The sequence below is a fragment of the Vulpes vulpes genome, chromosome 13 (assembly GCF_048418805.1).
Source record: "Vulpes vulpes isolate BD-2025 chromosome 13, VulVul3, whole genome shotgun sequence".
Classification (NCBI taxonomy): domain Eukaryota; kingdom Metazoa; phylum Chordata; class Mammalia; order Carnivora; family Canidae; genus Vulpes; species Vulpes vulpes.
The window spans coordinates 75,117,101-75,132,720 of NC_132792.1; the positions used below are offsets into that span (position 1 = coordinate 75,117,101).

Below are 15,620 nucleotides of genomic sequence, written 5' to 3' on the forward strand. Positions count from 1 at the left end.
CCAATTAGTTGTTGGTTTTTTTGTTTTGTTTGTTTTTCTGCAGAATCCCTGTCAAAGCATAGTTTATTAAAAAGAAGTACATTTTGAAAAAGAAACACATGCTGACCTACATATTTGTACTGGTGATATTTTTTAGAGAAATTGTTTTGGGAGCAAGATGAGTCTTTCGTCCCTTGTCCCTTGTTTGCTATTGCAAACCCAGAAAGTCTCAATCCTACCATCTAATCCACCTTTCTGAAAACAATGGTCTATATGTGTTTCTCAGGGAAATGTTTGAAAACTAGAGAGTGTATAACAGCATTTGACACATACCAAAATTTACACCATGTTCGTGAACAGTTTACACGGTTATTTTTCTAGGCAGCTGTGTTCTGCAATTTCCAGAAGCAAGGGCTCTCCTAGTTACTTCCATGTCTCATAGGATTCACCTTGTCGAAGTTTTGGTTCACCTATTTAGTGAAACATGTATCTATCAGAATGGAATATAGGCTTTCATGCTGATGCCCTTGTCTGAGGAAATTTGTTAGTAGGGAGTCCCTAGCCCTGGCTACACTTTCAATTTCATGATTTGGAAGTTCACATTTTACATTTTAAATTATTTGAGCAGAAAGGGGAATGCACCCTCACATCAGGACAGGATTAAATGAATGGTCTGGCTTGCTTAATTTCTTTTTAAATCTGCTCTCATTTAGAATTCCTATCTGGAGACTTTATGTTCTCTACAGAATGATCAAGACAAGTTTAAGATGATCAAGGTCTTAAAGCACATGAGATGTTTGCCCTATCAGGAGGTGGTTTCCTGGTGGTCCAAGCAGAATCAAGGACTAAGGAACTCACAGTCTTCCCTGCTGTTGAAATGACTGTCTCCAGTCAGTCTTTTTAGGGAGTCAAACCATTCTTGGGAGGGACAGGGCTTTTTGAGTGATGTGTCTTGAAAAATAACTTGAAAAAGAAAAGAGGATTTTGAAGGAATGAATAAGTGTGTGTTTTGGCTTAAGGAGAGATATCTAGTTCATCGAGAAAAAGGAAGAAATTAGCAGAGACTTTGTAGGGAAAAGTTTAATATAAACTTCCTGGAGAAATAGAGAATTGCTACATAAGCACACTGTTAGCTTTAGCAATTAAAATAAAACTAATATATATTGAGGTCTTGTTGTGTGCCAGATACTCTTGAGCTTTCTTTGGCACATTTCTGTTTCATGTAGCCCTCACAATAACCTTATAAGGTAGGAATGATGGCAGTTCCAATTTTCAGATGAAGAAAGTGAAATAACTAGCCCAAGATTACGCAGCTAGTTAGTAGTCCAGACTTCTGACTCAGGCCAGCTTCTCAACTAACAGGCTGTGCTTTCCCTCATACAGAATTAATACTAACAATTTAGAATATAAATAAAAAAGAAATGGTTTGTTGTTCATCTTGTCAGTGGCTGGAGTTTTGAAAGTCTATATGTTAACCCTTATGGCCTGTTTTTCAATAGCTTAGGTTTCTGAAATTCAAATGAAGATATTTTGATTAAAAGTAATCATGTTTCCTATTTCCCCAATTCTCTACAATTTTTTTTGGTCAAATATTCAATTTTGCCTACTTTGTCATTAGATCAACTCAGATAGCTGGTGATAATTGCTGGGAAAATTCATAGGCAAAATTAATTCACCTATTTTTCTTTTTTTTTTTTTTACACCTATTTTTCTTTAAGAAGGATCAGTTTATAAAAATTACTGATTAGTTAATTTTACAATTACTTATTTTGAACAGAATGTTCATGCTTAGGCTGAATAAGTTCCAAATTGTTTCTTAAAGTGGTGTAAGTTGACCCAAGTATAGACCTGAACTATCATTCTATATAAATCTTGGGAAAACATTTTGATTTATACAGAAGGTTATATTTTTAGTGTCTTTGAAATTTTTGCACCACTTTATCCATTTGCTACAATTGCTGCTGCAGTTGATTCTGCAGATTTGTTGTGCTCTGGAATCCAGAAGTTTTGTGTGCCTGAATTCCGAGTATCTTAGGATATGTGGCACATTTTATCCAGTGTAAAAGTTACAGCAATTTTCTAGGGAATGTTGGCAACTTTATTTAGTTCTTTTTAGAATGCATTGGACATGTTATTGCTTCTAGAGCTACTACTTACAAAAATACTAATACAAATGAAGCGAATTTAAATATACTGTATATTGTTCATGACACTAATAAAAATTGATAGTGACATTCTCATCTTCTTATTATACTCTATGTCAGCTACTATCATCACCATTAAAAAAGCAATTTATAACCACAGGCCCACCTTTAATCACATTCCTTATTAGCATTTCCAGTCTTTCCTCCAACACAATTCAGGTTACAGGTGGTGTCGAGATGGCATTCTCATGTCTTTCTAAATCATGACCATTGTATTGTCTCTGCTTTTCTTTTATTACTATTATCCTTAATCTGATCTGAATGCTATTGCATCTACTAATATTGGTAATTGTCTCATGCATTGGCAAAGTGTTTTACACCAGTCCAGCCCTTTCCTCTAATTAGGGAAATATATTCTAGCCTCTGAAATGGCTTTCCTATGTGACTACTTAGAGACACAAATGAATTCAAGACTCTTAAGTGTATTAGAGTCAAATCCCACTGTCCTTTCACGGCCTTATTGCTGCTTACCAATGTGTTGTCATAAATTTTGTAGTGAACAGTTTGGTTGTCTCTTTCTACTTTATTTTATTGTGTGTAATTTCTTCATTTAAAAATTGTATCACTTGGCATTTTCTTGTAAGTTTTAAAATGTTAAGCATTTTATAAGATCTGTAATCAATAGCCTATAGATTTAATCGTAACCTTTAGCATGTGAAAAAATTTGTGACTTACATTTTTAAATGGCTTTCTCTTTTTTCTTCTGGTTTATTTCATTCACAAGAGTTCTTATATCAATTAAATATTTTACGTGAGGTGTCTGGGTGGCTCCGTTGGTTAAGCATCTGCCTTCTACCCAGGTCTTTATCCCGGAGTCCTGGGATGATTGAGCTCCCTGCTCAGCAGGAAGTCTGTTTCCTCCCTCTGCCCCTCACTCTACTCATGCTCTCTCTCTCTCTTGCTCTCAAACAAAAAATATTTTGAAAACATTTCACTTAATACTTAATAGCTTTATTCACAATTTTGAGGGGAAATAGAATTTCTTTCAATAAGTATGATTTTATTGCCACTACTTGTTGCACAGAGATTTCTGGAGATGACAACTAAAGGAAATAAAAGGGACCTGAGCGTCTTTCTAAAATAAAGTGTTCCACAAATCCATCATCCAGGTTAAAGGAAATCAGTTGCTGTAATTACAAGGTTAGATAAAAGAAGGAAGAAAGACTCTTTTTTCCTTTCATTGCTATGATTTCCAAATGCAGGACTTAGTTCATGTTTTAGATTTTTATAATGTATCTGCAACATTCATGTTAGCAATATGCCTTCCTAAATCTTATTACCAAGCCTATAAATTAGAATCCAAAAACCTGACACCTTAAAGAAAACTCATTTTCTTGTAGGCCACTTTGGGGGCAAGTGGGACTGATAATTAAGGCAGCTGATGATTAGGATTGGATGTAGGAGAGAAGTGTCCATGTGAGGGTGCCTGAGGCATCCTTGTTCATCGCCCGCTCTCCACCTTCCTCATCCTCACCTCTGCGTAACGGGTAGGCTGTTGCTGGACATGTGACATTGAGGCCTAAGATGAGTTAACCCTCCAAAAAGATAATATTGTTTACTTACTATGGTAAGAGAGTGTCTTGAAATAGATTAGGGAGACTTCCAACAAGAATTAAATTTTAAAAAGAGTTTTATTTAATGAGAAAATCCCATTAGCTATAATTCTATCACATGTTTATGTATTTATGTAGCTTTTTTTTTCTTTGTAGCTTTTAATAGCATTGAGCACTGAACCTACTATTGAGTGGGGCTTCAATAGGTACCTATTGAGTGAGTGGCTGAAAGAACAAGCGTGTCTAATTGGATCCACACAAGCCACCTGGGGGGTAGCCAGGACAAAGGGAATTAGCCACATTTAACTCATGAGCCAAGTTTGGGGAAGTTAAGTGCTTTATACAAGGTATCTGAGTAATAAGTGACTGAACTAAAAGTAAAACTTAGGTCCTGTATGTGGTCCAGGGCACATCCCATGCTTCCTGGTACCCACTGCAGCCACTGTCTTATTTTCCACTACTGTACGACCACTTTTTTTTTTTTTTTTTTTTTTTTTTTTTACTTTTTAGAGCAGTTTTAGGTTCGCAGAATAACTGAGCAGAAGGTGGAAGGTACAGGGACTCCCCATAGGCCTCGTTCCCCAACACAAATAGCCTCCCCCATATCTGTACCCCTCCACTAGAGCAGAGCAGTATATTTGTTAAAACTGATGAACCCATATGAACACATCAGCATTCCAATTCATCATCCACTTTTGGGAGAAATATTTATCTGAACTTTATCATTGAATTAATAAATCAAGTTGAAATATATCAGCTAACTAACCCCAGTACCTTTTCTTTATTTACCATAGTGCCAATTATAAAGAGGCCATTGTCCTTTCTTTCTAGGTTTTTTTTCCCCATGAATTGACCATGTAATTTTAAGTCTATATTAAAGTATCAGGAGATTATACAAATGTGCGTATTCTTTATTTGTTTTTCCTTTCAAAATACTACATCCTAGGTGATAGTCAACCATGGACCTTGTACTTCAAAGACTGATTTCGTAGCATGGGAGGTGTGTACCACTTAACATCCACCTAAGGCTGATGACAGGCATTTAGAAATGGGGCAACGTTGGGGTCCTGTCCCTTCACAGCACGTTGAACTTAGAGACTGAATGGCTGTGTATTTGCCAGTTTGTACACACCATATATATATCTGTCTATATAGTATATATTATATATAAAATTATGATTACATGGGATGGAGCATTGCCCAACTTAATTGTTTATGTCCTACTTTATAATGTCTGCATTTCAGAAAAATATTATGGAGCTTCTAAGTAAATATCCAGAGTAAAATTTCTCAGTAGACAGAAAATTAATGGCATTAGTGTAACAAGCCCAGGGAGTTATGTGATAATGTCACTGTGGGTGAAGTGAGAGAAGTACTACCGGCATGTAGAGGGAGGGACCACCTCCAACCTGAGGATCAAATGTGACCTGAGCCCTGCTACTCAGAATGCCAGTATGCTTAGCAGCTTAGCACCCATCCCAGACTACTTCTGCCTTTTAATACATCACAAAACTACTAACAGATATACTAAAGTTTGAGAAGTGCTGGCTTAGACTTTACTACTTACTTGGAGAAGCTCTTCTCTCTGCTGCTAATTTTCAATGGTGTGAATTGGCAGGAAAGTCAAATGTTTGGATTTCTTTGGGATTTTCTTAGTTTGTGAATTCTTGGGTTAATGTTAATGATTTTTTGCTGCACAGAAGATTCCTTAGCCCAGAAGGCAGCAGGACTTGACATTTGAACACCTCCCCTAGGCCACCGTTAACCACTGACAGGCCTCCAGAACCTAGAGCTGCTATTAACTGCTTGTTTGAATTTCTGTTTGATGAAAAGAAGCAGAATACTGAACAATTTTAACAGTAGTGAAGCAAAAGGAGAAGCCTTGGTCTCTTGTGACTCTTAGTTTTGACCTCTAGGAAGTGTTTGAAATCAACCAGATCTGCCTTAAATATTTTTTGCATATCATTAGATAGAGAAAATATGTAAGGATGCTTTTTATTTATTTATTTATTTATTTATTTATTTATTTATTTATTCATGAGAGACACAGAGAGGCAGAGACACAGGTAAAGGGAGAGGCAGGCTTCCTGTGGGGAGCCTGATGTGGACTCGGTCCTGGGACCCTGGGATCACGCCCTGGGTAGAAGCCAGGTGCTCAACTGCTGAGACACCCAGGAGTGCCATGTAAGGATGCCTTTTAAGGATCATTTTATATGCCTCCACAGATGACACATGTAGATTGTGTTCTCAAAGTTTTTAATGATTGTGTCTCAAGCAAAATCCAGAATCTCTATCAACTCCCATCGGTCAGATGATTGCCTTGTCACTTTGACATATTGGTAACTAATACCTGAGCTTCCTTCTAACTTGCTCAGGCCCTTCACAGCATATTTGTTCCCTCTGGTCAGCAGTTTCTCCTACTAATGTGCTCTTGAGCACCTCTAATGCAACAGAATTATTTAACACTATTGCTTGTTTTGACTCATCCTTCTTGAAGAAGGACGTCGACTTTAACCTTCAGGCAGAACACTTCATCTCTTGGTTGTTACCTTTTAGGTAAACGATATCCCTATATGAAGTCCTATTTAAATTGCATGGTATGTCTGCAAAAATGGTGTTTTCGACATCTTAACGATATTTTTTCTGCGTAAAGTGTGAACTGAAATAAGTATGTCCTACAGTGTTGACAGGTCAGCTCCCACAACCAAAACATGATGTGCTTGAGTCTTCATTCTTCACAGTGGGTGATTTCTCATGACGCTCATGCAGACCCTTACTTAGGATTTGAAAGATTCAAGTGGTAGAAAGAACACTGGGTTAACGGCAGTCCTGGGTTCTGGAGGTTCTGTCAGTGGCCGGTGTGTGACTGTGGAGAGGTGTTTAAATGTCAAGTTTTGCTGCCTTCTTGGCTAAAGAAACTTAGCACTTTCAATCCTGGCCCCTGAATTCATCTAACTGCCCTCCATCCCCGTCCCAAAATAACATCTAACATTCAACGTCTTGCTTTATTCACACCTATCTTCTGAGTTCATCGTTACCATTGAACCTCCCCTTGACTACCTTTGCACCTGGTCTTGTTTTCCTTGCACAATCCTTCTCTTGTTTATTTTCTCCTTTTGAAGGAGAAAGCATTTACCCCCCTTTTTAAAAAAGATTTACCTGTTTATCTTAGAGAGAAGAGAAAGAGAGAGAGTGGGCTGGTGGGGAGAAGAGAGAGATCCTTAAGCAGACTCCCTGGTGAGCACGGAGGCCCACTCCGGGCTCCATCTCAGGAACCTGAGATTATGACCTGAGCTAAAATCAAGTGTTGGATGCTTCACTGACTGAGCCATCCAGATTCCCCCTACACACACACGTTGTGTGATGGGCGAGGGGGCGGCCCTTTTCCGACCGAGGTGCCTGCTGCACCGAGCTGGGGCGCTGGCGGCCCGTGCACCCTTTTTTAAAGCATTTTTTTTCTTTTTAGCATTTTTTTTTCCTAATCACCTTTGTCTTCACATTTTGTTTTCTTAATCTTCCCACCATACTATTTCCTATAGGAAAATCCATCCCTAAAGCTATTGCTTATTCTTCTTTTTATAAAATGTTTTTTCCATTTCAACCATTTCAACTCTGTGATAGTCTACTCCTGGCAAAACTCTTTCCTTCATCTTTTCCCACTTGGGATTCATACTTACTCTTTAAAGCGAATGACTAATGTCATCTCCTCCAATAACTGTCCCTGTGACCTCCCAGGCTGACTAATACTTTTTTCCATTGTGTACTCAAAGTACTTCTTTTCTTGTCTGTGTTAAAGCACTTATTATGTTGAATCATAGCTATTTTATTATTCATTCATCCATCTGTCCACCCATTCAAAAGAAAGCAGATCCCCTGCTTTCAAGTTTAGAGTTTGGGGAAAATTAAAAAAAAAAAAAGCTAAAAACTAAAAAATTTTAATTAGTCACATACAATTCTGTCTTTTTGATACACTTTTTTAAATGAGCTTTTTAAGGACAAAGAATCCATTTTATTCACCATTTTGTCCCTAGTACATGATGTTACTCAAAAAATACTTTATTTTACGTTGTCTACCAATGTTTGTTTTTAGAATAAATAATGTAGTTAGTAACTCATTGTAAAGGAATTTCTATTTAATGTTGATTCTCTTTAACTATTTTCATATAGTGCCCACACTTCTTTGTTTCCAAATTTTTAGACTCTTTCCCTAGTTCTGTCCCCTTAAAGTCAAGACCTTTTAGGCAGCAAAACTCCTACAAGAAATATATTTTATCAAAATGTCAAACATAAAAATGAGGTGCTCTTTATTCTGTTAACTCCTCCTTTGGTTTCACTTGGTCATTTTCAGTCAGGAAGAGAAACCAGAACTGGAATAGAAAAATCATATTTTTATGTTTGTATGAAGGGATCAGTCAAGTGAGTCTCTGGACAGGAGTAGCCTCATGCCACAAGGTCAGAAAGTAAAGCCACTGCTGGACATGTGGACGCTTAGAAGAAATCCAAGGCTGGGGCAGACAGGTACAGAACAGTGTCAATAAAGAATGGCTTTTAAATGTGGGTTTTCTTTAAAGATCCTAATCTTGGTTCTCAGCCTGGGGCCCAGAGCACAGTCTCATCTTCAGGGGAGGCATACATAGAGATTGTTCTCAAAGGTGGGGTAGGGGGTCTGTTCTAGGGACTCCTTTCAAAATCAGGGCCAGGGAAGTGAACCTATGTAGGGAAATGATTGCAATATGTCTCTGAGGGCACACTCTCCACCTTCTTTCCTGTGTGGGAGTCACAGAAGAAACTCCATTCTTCCACGTCACTCCTATGAGAATGGGGAGAATTTAGACTCCAGACTCCCCACGGTATTTGTGGTGATTGCTCCAATCTTCTGGGGGACCCTCTGTCTTTGTAAGTGGAAGTTAACACAAATCCTGCAACCTGTCCTGCAGAGTCACTAAGCTCTAGGTTCCTTGAAGTAAGGACTGGCGGGTTCATTTTTCCATGATCATTTTTTTAAAATCTTGGCTTCCTAGCAACCTGCAGTTCACTTCCTGATTTCCTCCTACGTCTTCGTATATTCTTAGTTCTCATTGCTAGTTCCTCCTCAATATCCCAAACGCTAAACACTGGATCCCTCCAGGTGTGTCCTTGACCCTTTTTGCTGGTGATCCTTCGATGATCTCATTTAGGCTTTTAGTACATCTACAGGAAAATAAATCTTTCTTCCCTAAACTTCAAACTTGTATCTCCAGCTGTGTAATTAGCATCTCCGAAAAGATCCCTCAAGTATATCTCAAAAGTAATAATCCAAAATTGAAAGCACAACTTCTATAAGCAGGACACATCCACAGCCTTGCCCGTATTAGTAATTGGGGAAGCACAAAGTCCTGGAGCCTCCTTGACTTTTCCCCTCATACCCAGTATGCAATCTCTCTGACATTCTTATGGCTTGAATTTCAAGATAAATCCACAATCTGACCATTTCTCACCATGCCCACTGCTATTACTAGGCTTCCAACCCATCATTGTTCACTTGAGTTATTAAAGCAACCTCCTCACTGGTTTCCTTACGTCTGTCCCTTTAGCAACCTGCAGTTCACTCCACAAGGCAGCCAGAATGGTCTTGTTAATGTGAAGCCAGACCATGTCACCCCTCTTCTCAAAACGTCCTGATAGGTTTCCCTTTTCTCAAAAGAAAGACAAAATTCTTAATCTGACCTGGTTTCTTTGACCTCTCCATTGCCCTTTGTATGCCCATGCTCCTCCCTAGATAAGACTGTTGATGCTTCAGGCCTTTACATGCTGTTCCCTGTGCCTAGAATGCTGTTCCTTGCATAGTTGCATGTCTCACCCCCTTTCTTACTTCAAGTCTTTACTCAAATGCCTCCTTGTCAGCAAGGCCTTCCCTGACCTCAGCCTTTCGAATACTAAGCCCTCATTTCTCAGCTTTCTCTATTCTCCTTCCCTGTTTTACTTTTGGTGGAAATAAAAGATAGTCTACCTTTTAAAACAACTACTTGTTACTTTGTTTTTAATCTGTCTCTTTTCATGGCATTGTTGTTTTCTGACAGCAGGAATTGTTATCTTTCATTTCATTGATGATATCCTCAAATCTAGAATAGTGCCTGATGCATATAAGGAAAAAATGAAAAACTTGGCATAAATGCGTTCTGAGTGCTACAGAAGGCACTGGAATAAGACAAGAACTTACAACTTTTGAAATAGCCTAAAGGTCATGAAAACACGGTGTGATGATTCCTATAAAATAGATTTATGTAAGAGAGCACAAGGAATGAGCAGGTAATAGTGGTGAGGGTTTGCCTTGAGTTGGAAGGATAAGAATGTATCTGCCCAGGCAATTCCTATGGGCAAAAAGCAGGCACTCTGTAAAGATGGGTAAAATGAGATTGAATGGCAAACTCTTCCATCAGCATAGTTCATGGCCTGCTGTGGGTTTGAGTGGCTTGTGAGTGGATCAGTGGAAAAGGGACAGATAAAAACAGAGCTTGTCCCTTGAATGTATATGAAGCCCAATTCCCTCCATTACTTTAAACCCATTTCCACTTGCCCTTCCTGAACAAGATTGCCCCATATTTTTAAAAGCAATAAAAAATCATGTATTAGAAGAAAACTTGTACTATTAGATCCAAATGTCTTTATATATTTTTTTTATTTTGTGCTTTAGCCAATTAAGCTTTGACATTCAGTTTATTTCTATATCTAAAACAAAGGCAGGATGATATCTTGACAACACTGTAGACCAAGCCTGCAAACAGGTTTTTAACCTCATGATACTTATTAATCATGGAATCATCCTTATAAATGACTTATAACACAGTTCCCAGAAGCCCACCCAACTAATATGTGGATCAAATGGTGAAATGAGTATCCGGAGCCCTCCCATGCCCTGAAGCACTACTGTCCACATGAAATGAGTGGAACCCTGGCTCAGAACTGGGTTCCCAGTTACTTTGGTATTGTCAGGGCAGCACAGTTTTATAATATTCTGAATGAGAATATGAATTTTTTTAAAAAAAAATTTACACATTAGAATGTTAAATTTGAATGAAGGCACTGGCAAAATAGTCACTCACTCCTACCTCCACTGGTGAATGAAAAGGTAAGGGCATCCTGTGAGTGGCCCAGGAGGTTGGACAGCCTGCTGGGATGGGAGACAGTAAAGCCAAGTTGGGATCAAGCCTTTCTGCATTGGTGTGGCCTGAGGACAAAGGTGGCCAGGAAGTGGCTCCTCAGAAGCTCTGGTGGTGGATAGCAAGGAAGGCACAGTGCATGTAGAAGGGGTTGGGCTACAGGAAATGATGGGTAGTACTGGTAGGCTTCATTTGTAGTGGAGTGTTTCTAAATCAGGGACAGCCTTTCAAAGCAAGTTACTTCTGATTCACTAGGATAGTTGGCTGATAAAACATTTTGCATATTTGTGTGTGTACACATATGTACTTACACATACACACGGAGAGAGACGTTACACATACACTTATATACACATGATTATAACAATATACTCAAGTAAATGATTCCTACTATCTCAGCACTTCACTATTTTAACCCTTGTTCTTACTTTTAAATGTTATTCCAGGGATCCCTGGGTGGCTCAGCGGTTAAGTGCCTGCCTTCAGCCCAGGGCATGATCCTGGAGACCCAGGATCAAATCCCACATCAGGCTCACTGCATGGAGCCTGCTTCTCCCTCTGCCTGTGTCTCTGCCTCTCTCTCTCTCTCTCTCTCTCTCTCATTCTCTCTCTCTCTCTCTCCTTCACACATGAATAAATAAATAAAATCTTTAAAAAAAAATGTTATTCCAGCGTGGCAGCAAGTTCTGTGAGATGATTCATGACACGATCTGATGAAGTAGAGAAGGACAAATGGGAGCATTCCAAGTATCAGGCAATTCTGTTTCATAGCAAAGACCTTGTGCATATCTGTAGGTTTCTAGTATTTTAGTTCAGGGAACTGAGAAAGGAACCTAGGTCTACGGACCAAATATCTGCATTCGGGTAAAGAAATAAAATTGGCATTTATGATAGTAGTCATAAAACAGCCACATGCTCTTAAAAAGTATTTTGTCATAGTAATTTTAAAAATCAAAAACTACAATATGACCCATATTATTTGATGAAGTTCTGTGTTTGTGTTGGTATCCATGACTGTTGTGTTTTGTTTCCCCTCAGTGGGTATATTTTCCCCTCCTATTGGTGTGTCTGTCTCCGAGACTTTCCACGTTAGGTTGTGCTCAGTGTCTTCGTTTCTGCTCATCTTTGTCAATCTAACTGTGCCCACCCCCACCCCATGCTTAGTCTCTTTCCCTTTGTTCCAGCCTCCCTGACTTCCACTTTTTTTCCTTGTGATCTCTTATAGCTGATCCTCTCTTTCCCTCTCTCTCAACTTTCCTTCTTTTCATAGTGTCTGTCCTTCTGCAAATCTCTTATAAATATCCATGCTAGATCTATCCTACTTGAAATTAAGAAACACATTCTTTTGAATATTGAAAAAAATCTATAGTAGAAACCACAATGGGAATTGCTAGAAAAAAAATTAGTGAATAATGAAAAGGTCAACATTGGTAAACTCTGTTCCAGATAACAAAAATAACATGACTCTCCTTCTTACTACAAAATCATACAAATATAAATAATACCTGAAGGAACTATTCATATATAAATTTCATCCAGGAGTAGTAAATTAATTATATTTCAAAGAAAAGAAGCTACTACATTAGTTTCCAATATGTAAGATATGGTTGTATTGATCCATTTTTCATAAAAATATTTAATTCTTACATCAAATTTTTAAACCTATATTAAGCTCCATTCTCAACAACAATTCAGAGCTTGCTCCTTAGTGAGAGTTCACATATGTACCTCTTGGGAAAAAGAAAATAGAATGTTCATACTAGAGAACAGAAGGACATCTATCCTTTATTCATTACAGTACTAATTAGACTTTGTGTTTCCAAATCTTCATTTAGAGCTCTACTAAATTAACTTGATTTTACTTATATGGCCCTGGTTGGTGTGTTTCTGGGAGTGACTGACCCCTAGAAACAAAAGGCTCCAAACCCCATCATTAGTTAATGATTTTTACTTTGTTAGTAAATGAGATAATTTTCATTACTAAGGATGTGCCTACATCACAAACATGTAGGAATTTGATATTTGATAGGTTTGGACATGGTGCTTATAGAAATAATTCTTGATAAAATCGTCCATGATAAACTTTTGCTTCCCTCTGAGTTGTCTGGCTAATTCACACGACCTTGAATTTATTCACATGGCCATGAGTTAAATATTAATCACCTTTGTTAATTTTGTTCAAAAGTAATTTTAAAGCTGACATTTTTTGATGTGTATTTTACAATCACTGTCACTTACTCCATTCTGATGTTCCATTAAAAAATGAGAGCCAAAGTGGAATTTTGCCAGTGCCTGCATGGAGGGAGGTTCTACATTCTATTCAGCATCTTCCATTAAAGCTTAAAGGTCTCACTCTGATTATTAAATAACTGCAATTTACTTCGAACCTTAAATTTTATGACAAAGTGTTTTGTTTTGTTTTTTTCTTGAGAAGTGTGCATGGAAGGGTTCTGTTTATCTTCCAGCTGCAGAAGGTGCTTGCTCAGTGCCTGCGTGATCAAAACAAATACTCCATAACCTCTAGGAGGCCGCAGGCACCACACTGCACACACATATATAAAGTATAAATATGTTTAAATAAAGTAGAAAAAAGATTTAAAGTCAAGGAGAAGACATAGAGTATGTCAGTCCTCACAAGACATTTGCCAAACAAAATAAAATGAAATATTGATTAAATGGGAAGATGATTGAAGCTTTTCAACAGAATTCATGGGGGTGATTTGAAAAGAACAGGAAGATACTTGTATTTAAGATTTCTTTTTCTTTTGAGTTTGAAGTTTGGGCTTAAACTCATTTTCCCCAGGGAAGAGCTAAGCTAGCATGGCTCATTCCTCCCCAGAAAGCAGGGGTTACCTGGCAGTCCAATGGTCCTATTGACCAAGCCTAGGGAAGGAGGAGGAATAGAGGGAGCAAGGGCATCTCCCAACCCCCATTTCAGCCTCAACTATGTCTTTTGCTTTTTAAATTTAACCACTTTAGCGAGCATTTTCCAGTAACAAAATTTCTGCTAGTAACAAAATCGCTATATAAGATTTTATGAAATACTATACTAGGGAACTTAAAGGAGGGTACACTTTATTTTCTTTTAAATATAGATATTTATGAATATACCCAAAAATGAATGTATGGGATGTTATAGTATACTAATATAATGTACAAAAACACAATATTTTTATCCCCACTATCATGGGATTTCACAGCTTTATTTATTTAACTTTTTATTTTATTTTTGTCTAGGAATACAAACTTTAAAGAAAAGAATTCAGTTTGTTGACTCATTAGTTAAGGTAAAAAGAGTCACTTTGAACTCAATTCTACGAACACATTTAATTTAAATTGTCAAGATACTACTATTATTCAACCACGTGTAATTTTTTTAACTGATAAAATCTTTTTTTGTTGTTTTTTTAAACTGATAAAATCTATATAATAAAATACTTATAGGATCAAATAAGATTATGCCATAATAATCCTCTTCTGGAGTTTTTTTGAGGGGGAGGTGCTTGGGTGGCTCAGTCGGTTAAGTGTGAGTCTTGGTTTTGGCTCAAGTCATGCTTTCAGGGTCATGAAATCTAGCCCCAGGTAGGAGAGTCTGCTTGAGATTCTCTCTCTCTCTCCTTCTTCCTTTGCCTCTCACTCTTGTTCACCCATATGCTCTCTCACACTCTCTAAAATAAATAAATAAATCTTTTTAAAAACTTAATTTTTTATTATTTACAAGTAGGGCTATTTTAAATATCTTCCCCTCAAATATAATACTATCTTATAAGGGAAACATTTATGAATTGTGAATTTCATTTTGCTATTTCTTTAGGATTATGTAAGATTCCCTATATTTCATTTTTCTTAATACTTTGTTTTATTCTGATATTTGACAAAATATAAAACCACATATTTTATTTTATATACTTACAAGGAGGTATTTTGAAGTATTAATAAATTGAAATAACAGTCTTGCTTTAATGGAGTTAAATTTCTCAGAAAATAACAAATCTCTTTCTGTATTTAAATTATTTTTTTATTCTTTTGATATCCTGATCCTAAAATCCACATAATGACCATCTCTTGCTGTCTTTAATTTTCTAACTGTATCCTATTATCTCAAATTCTTTTGGGGAAATCCCCATGACCCATCATATTATGTTTCTGAAAAGACCAATGAACTATTCATATATTGCATGGCTAAGCTGTTGCTATATATTAACTTAATTGTTTACTCAATCTATAAGCAATTGAAAGAAGTTTGGGGGTACACATATTATTTAGCTGAGATACACCATTTGCTTTTGGCTACAAATTGGAGGAAATTTATATTTTAATTAGACCATATTCCAAATTTTACTGTATTATTTTGTGTTTTAATGAATGATTGAAGAGTTCTTTCTTTAAAAATTTTTGTTCATGTGAGGATTGAGTTATTTTAAAACTGTATAATTCTTCTGCATTCTTGTAGAGTTTGGAACTGATTGCTTCATCACATCATGTTCATTTGGTCAGTCTTTATGGGGACCAACTAAGATTTCTTGGCTTACCTGCTACTGTTAATTTACCTCCTGTCCGATTTTCAACTGTGTTGCAAAAGCACATCTTCAGTGATGAAGGGAATTATAAGCAAAAGCTCACATGGATCAGTGAACTTTTGCTCCAGAGAGGTGGGCCAATGCATCTTCTGTACTTTCAGTGAGTAGCTTTTTGATGCATCTCCTGGAGAAAGGCAATTTTCTAGTTTCATGTTTGTACTGACG

At 37.2% G+C, this 15,620-nt stretch overlaps 1 protein-coding gene across 7 annotated transcripts in view; it reads left to right on the forward strand.

Moving 5' to 3' along the window:
- The window catches only part of ST18 (ST18 C2H2C-type zinc finger transcription factor), a 290,499-nt gene that overhangs the window by 185,414 nt on the left and 89,465 nt on the right, over positions 1–15,620 (forward strand). The window contains exon 4 of one of the 7 annotated variants that reach the window (XM_072734749.1): positions 15,329–15,555. The exons of the other annotated variants lie outside the window; for them this stretch is intronic. Within the exon in view, the coding sequence (XP_072590850.1) occupies positions 15,536–15,555 (20 nt within the window). The 5' untranslated portion in view covers positions 15,329–15,535. The remainder of the gene's footprint in view (positions 1–15,328; positions 15,556–15,620) is intronic. 7 annotated transcript variants of the gene reach the window in all.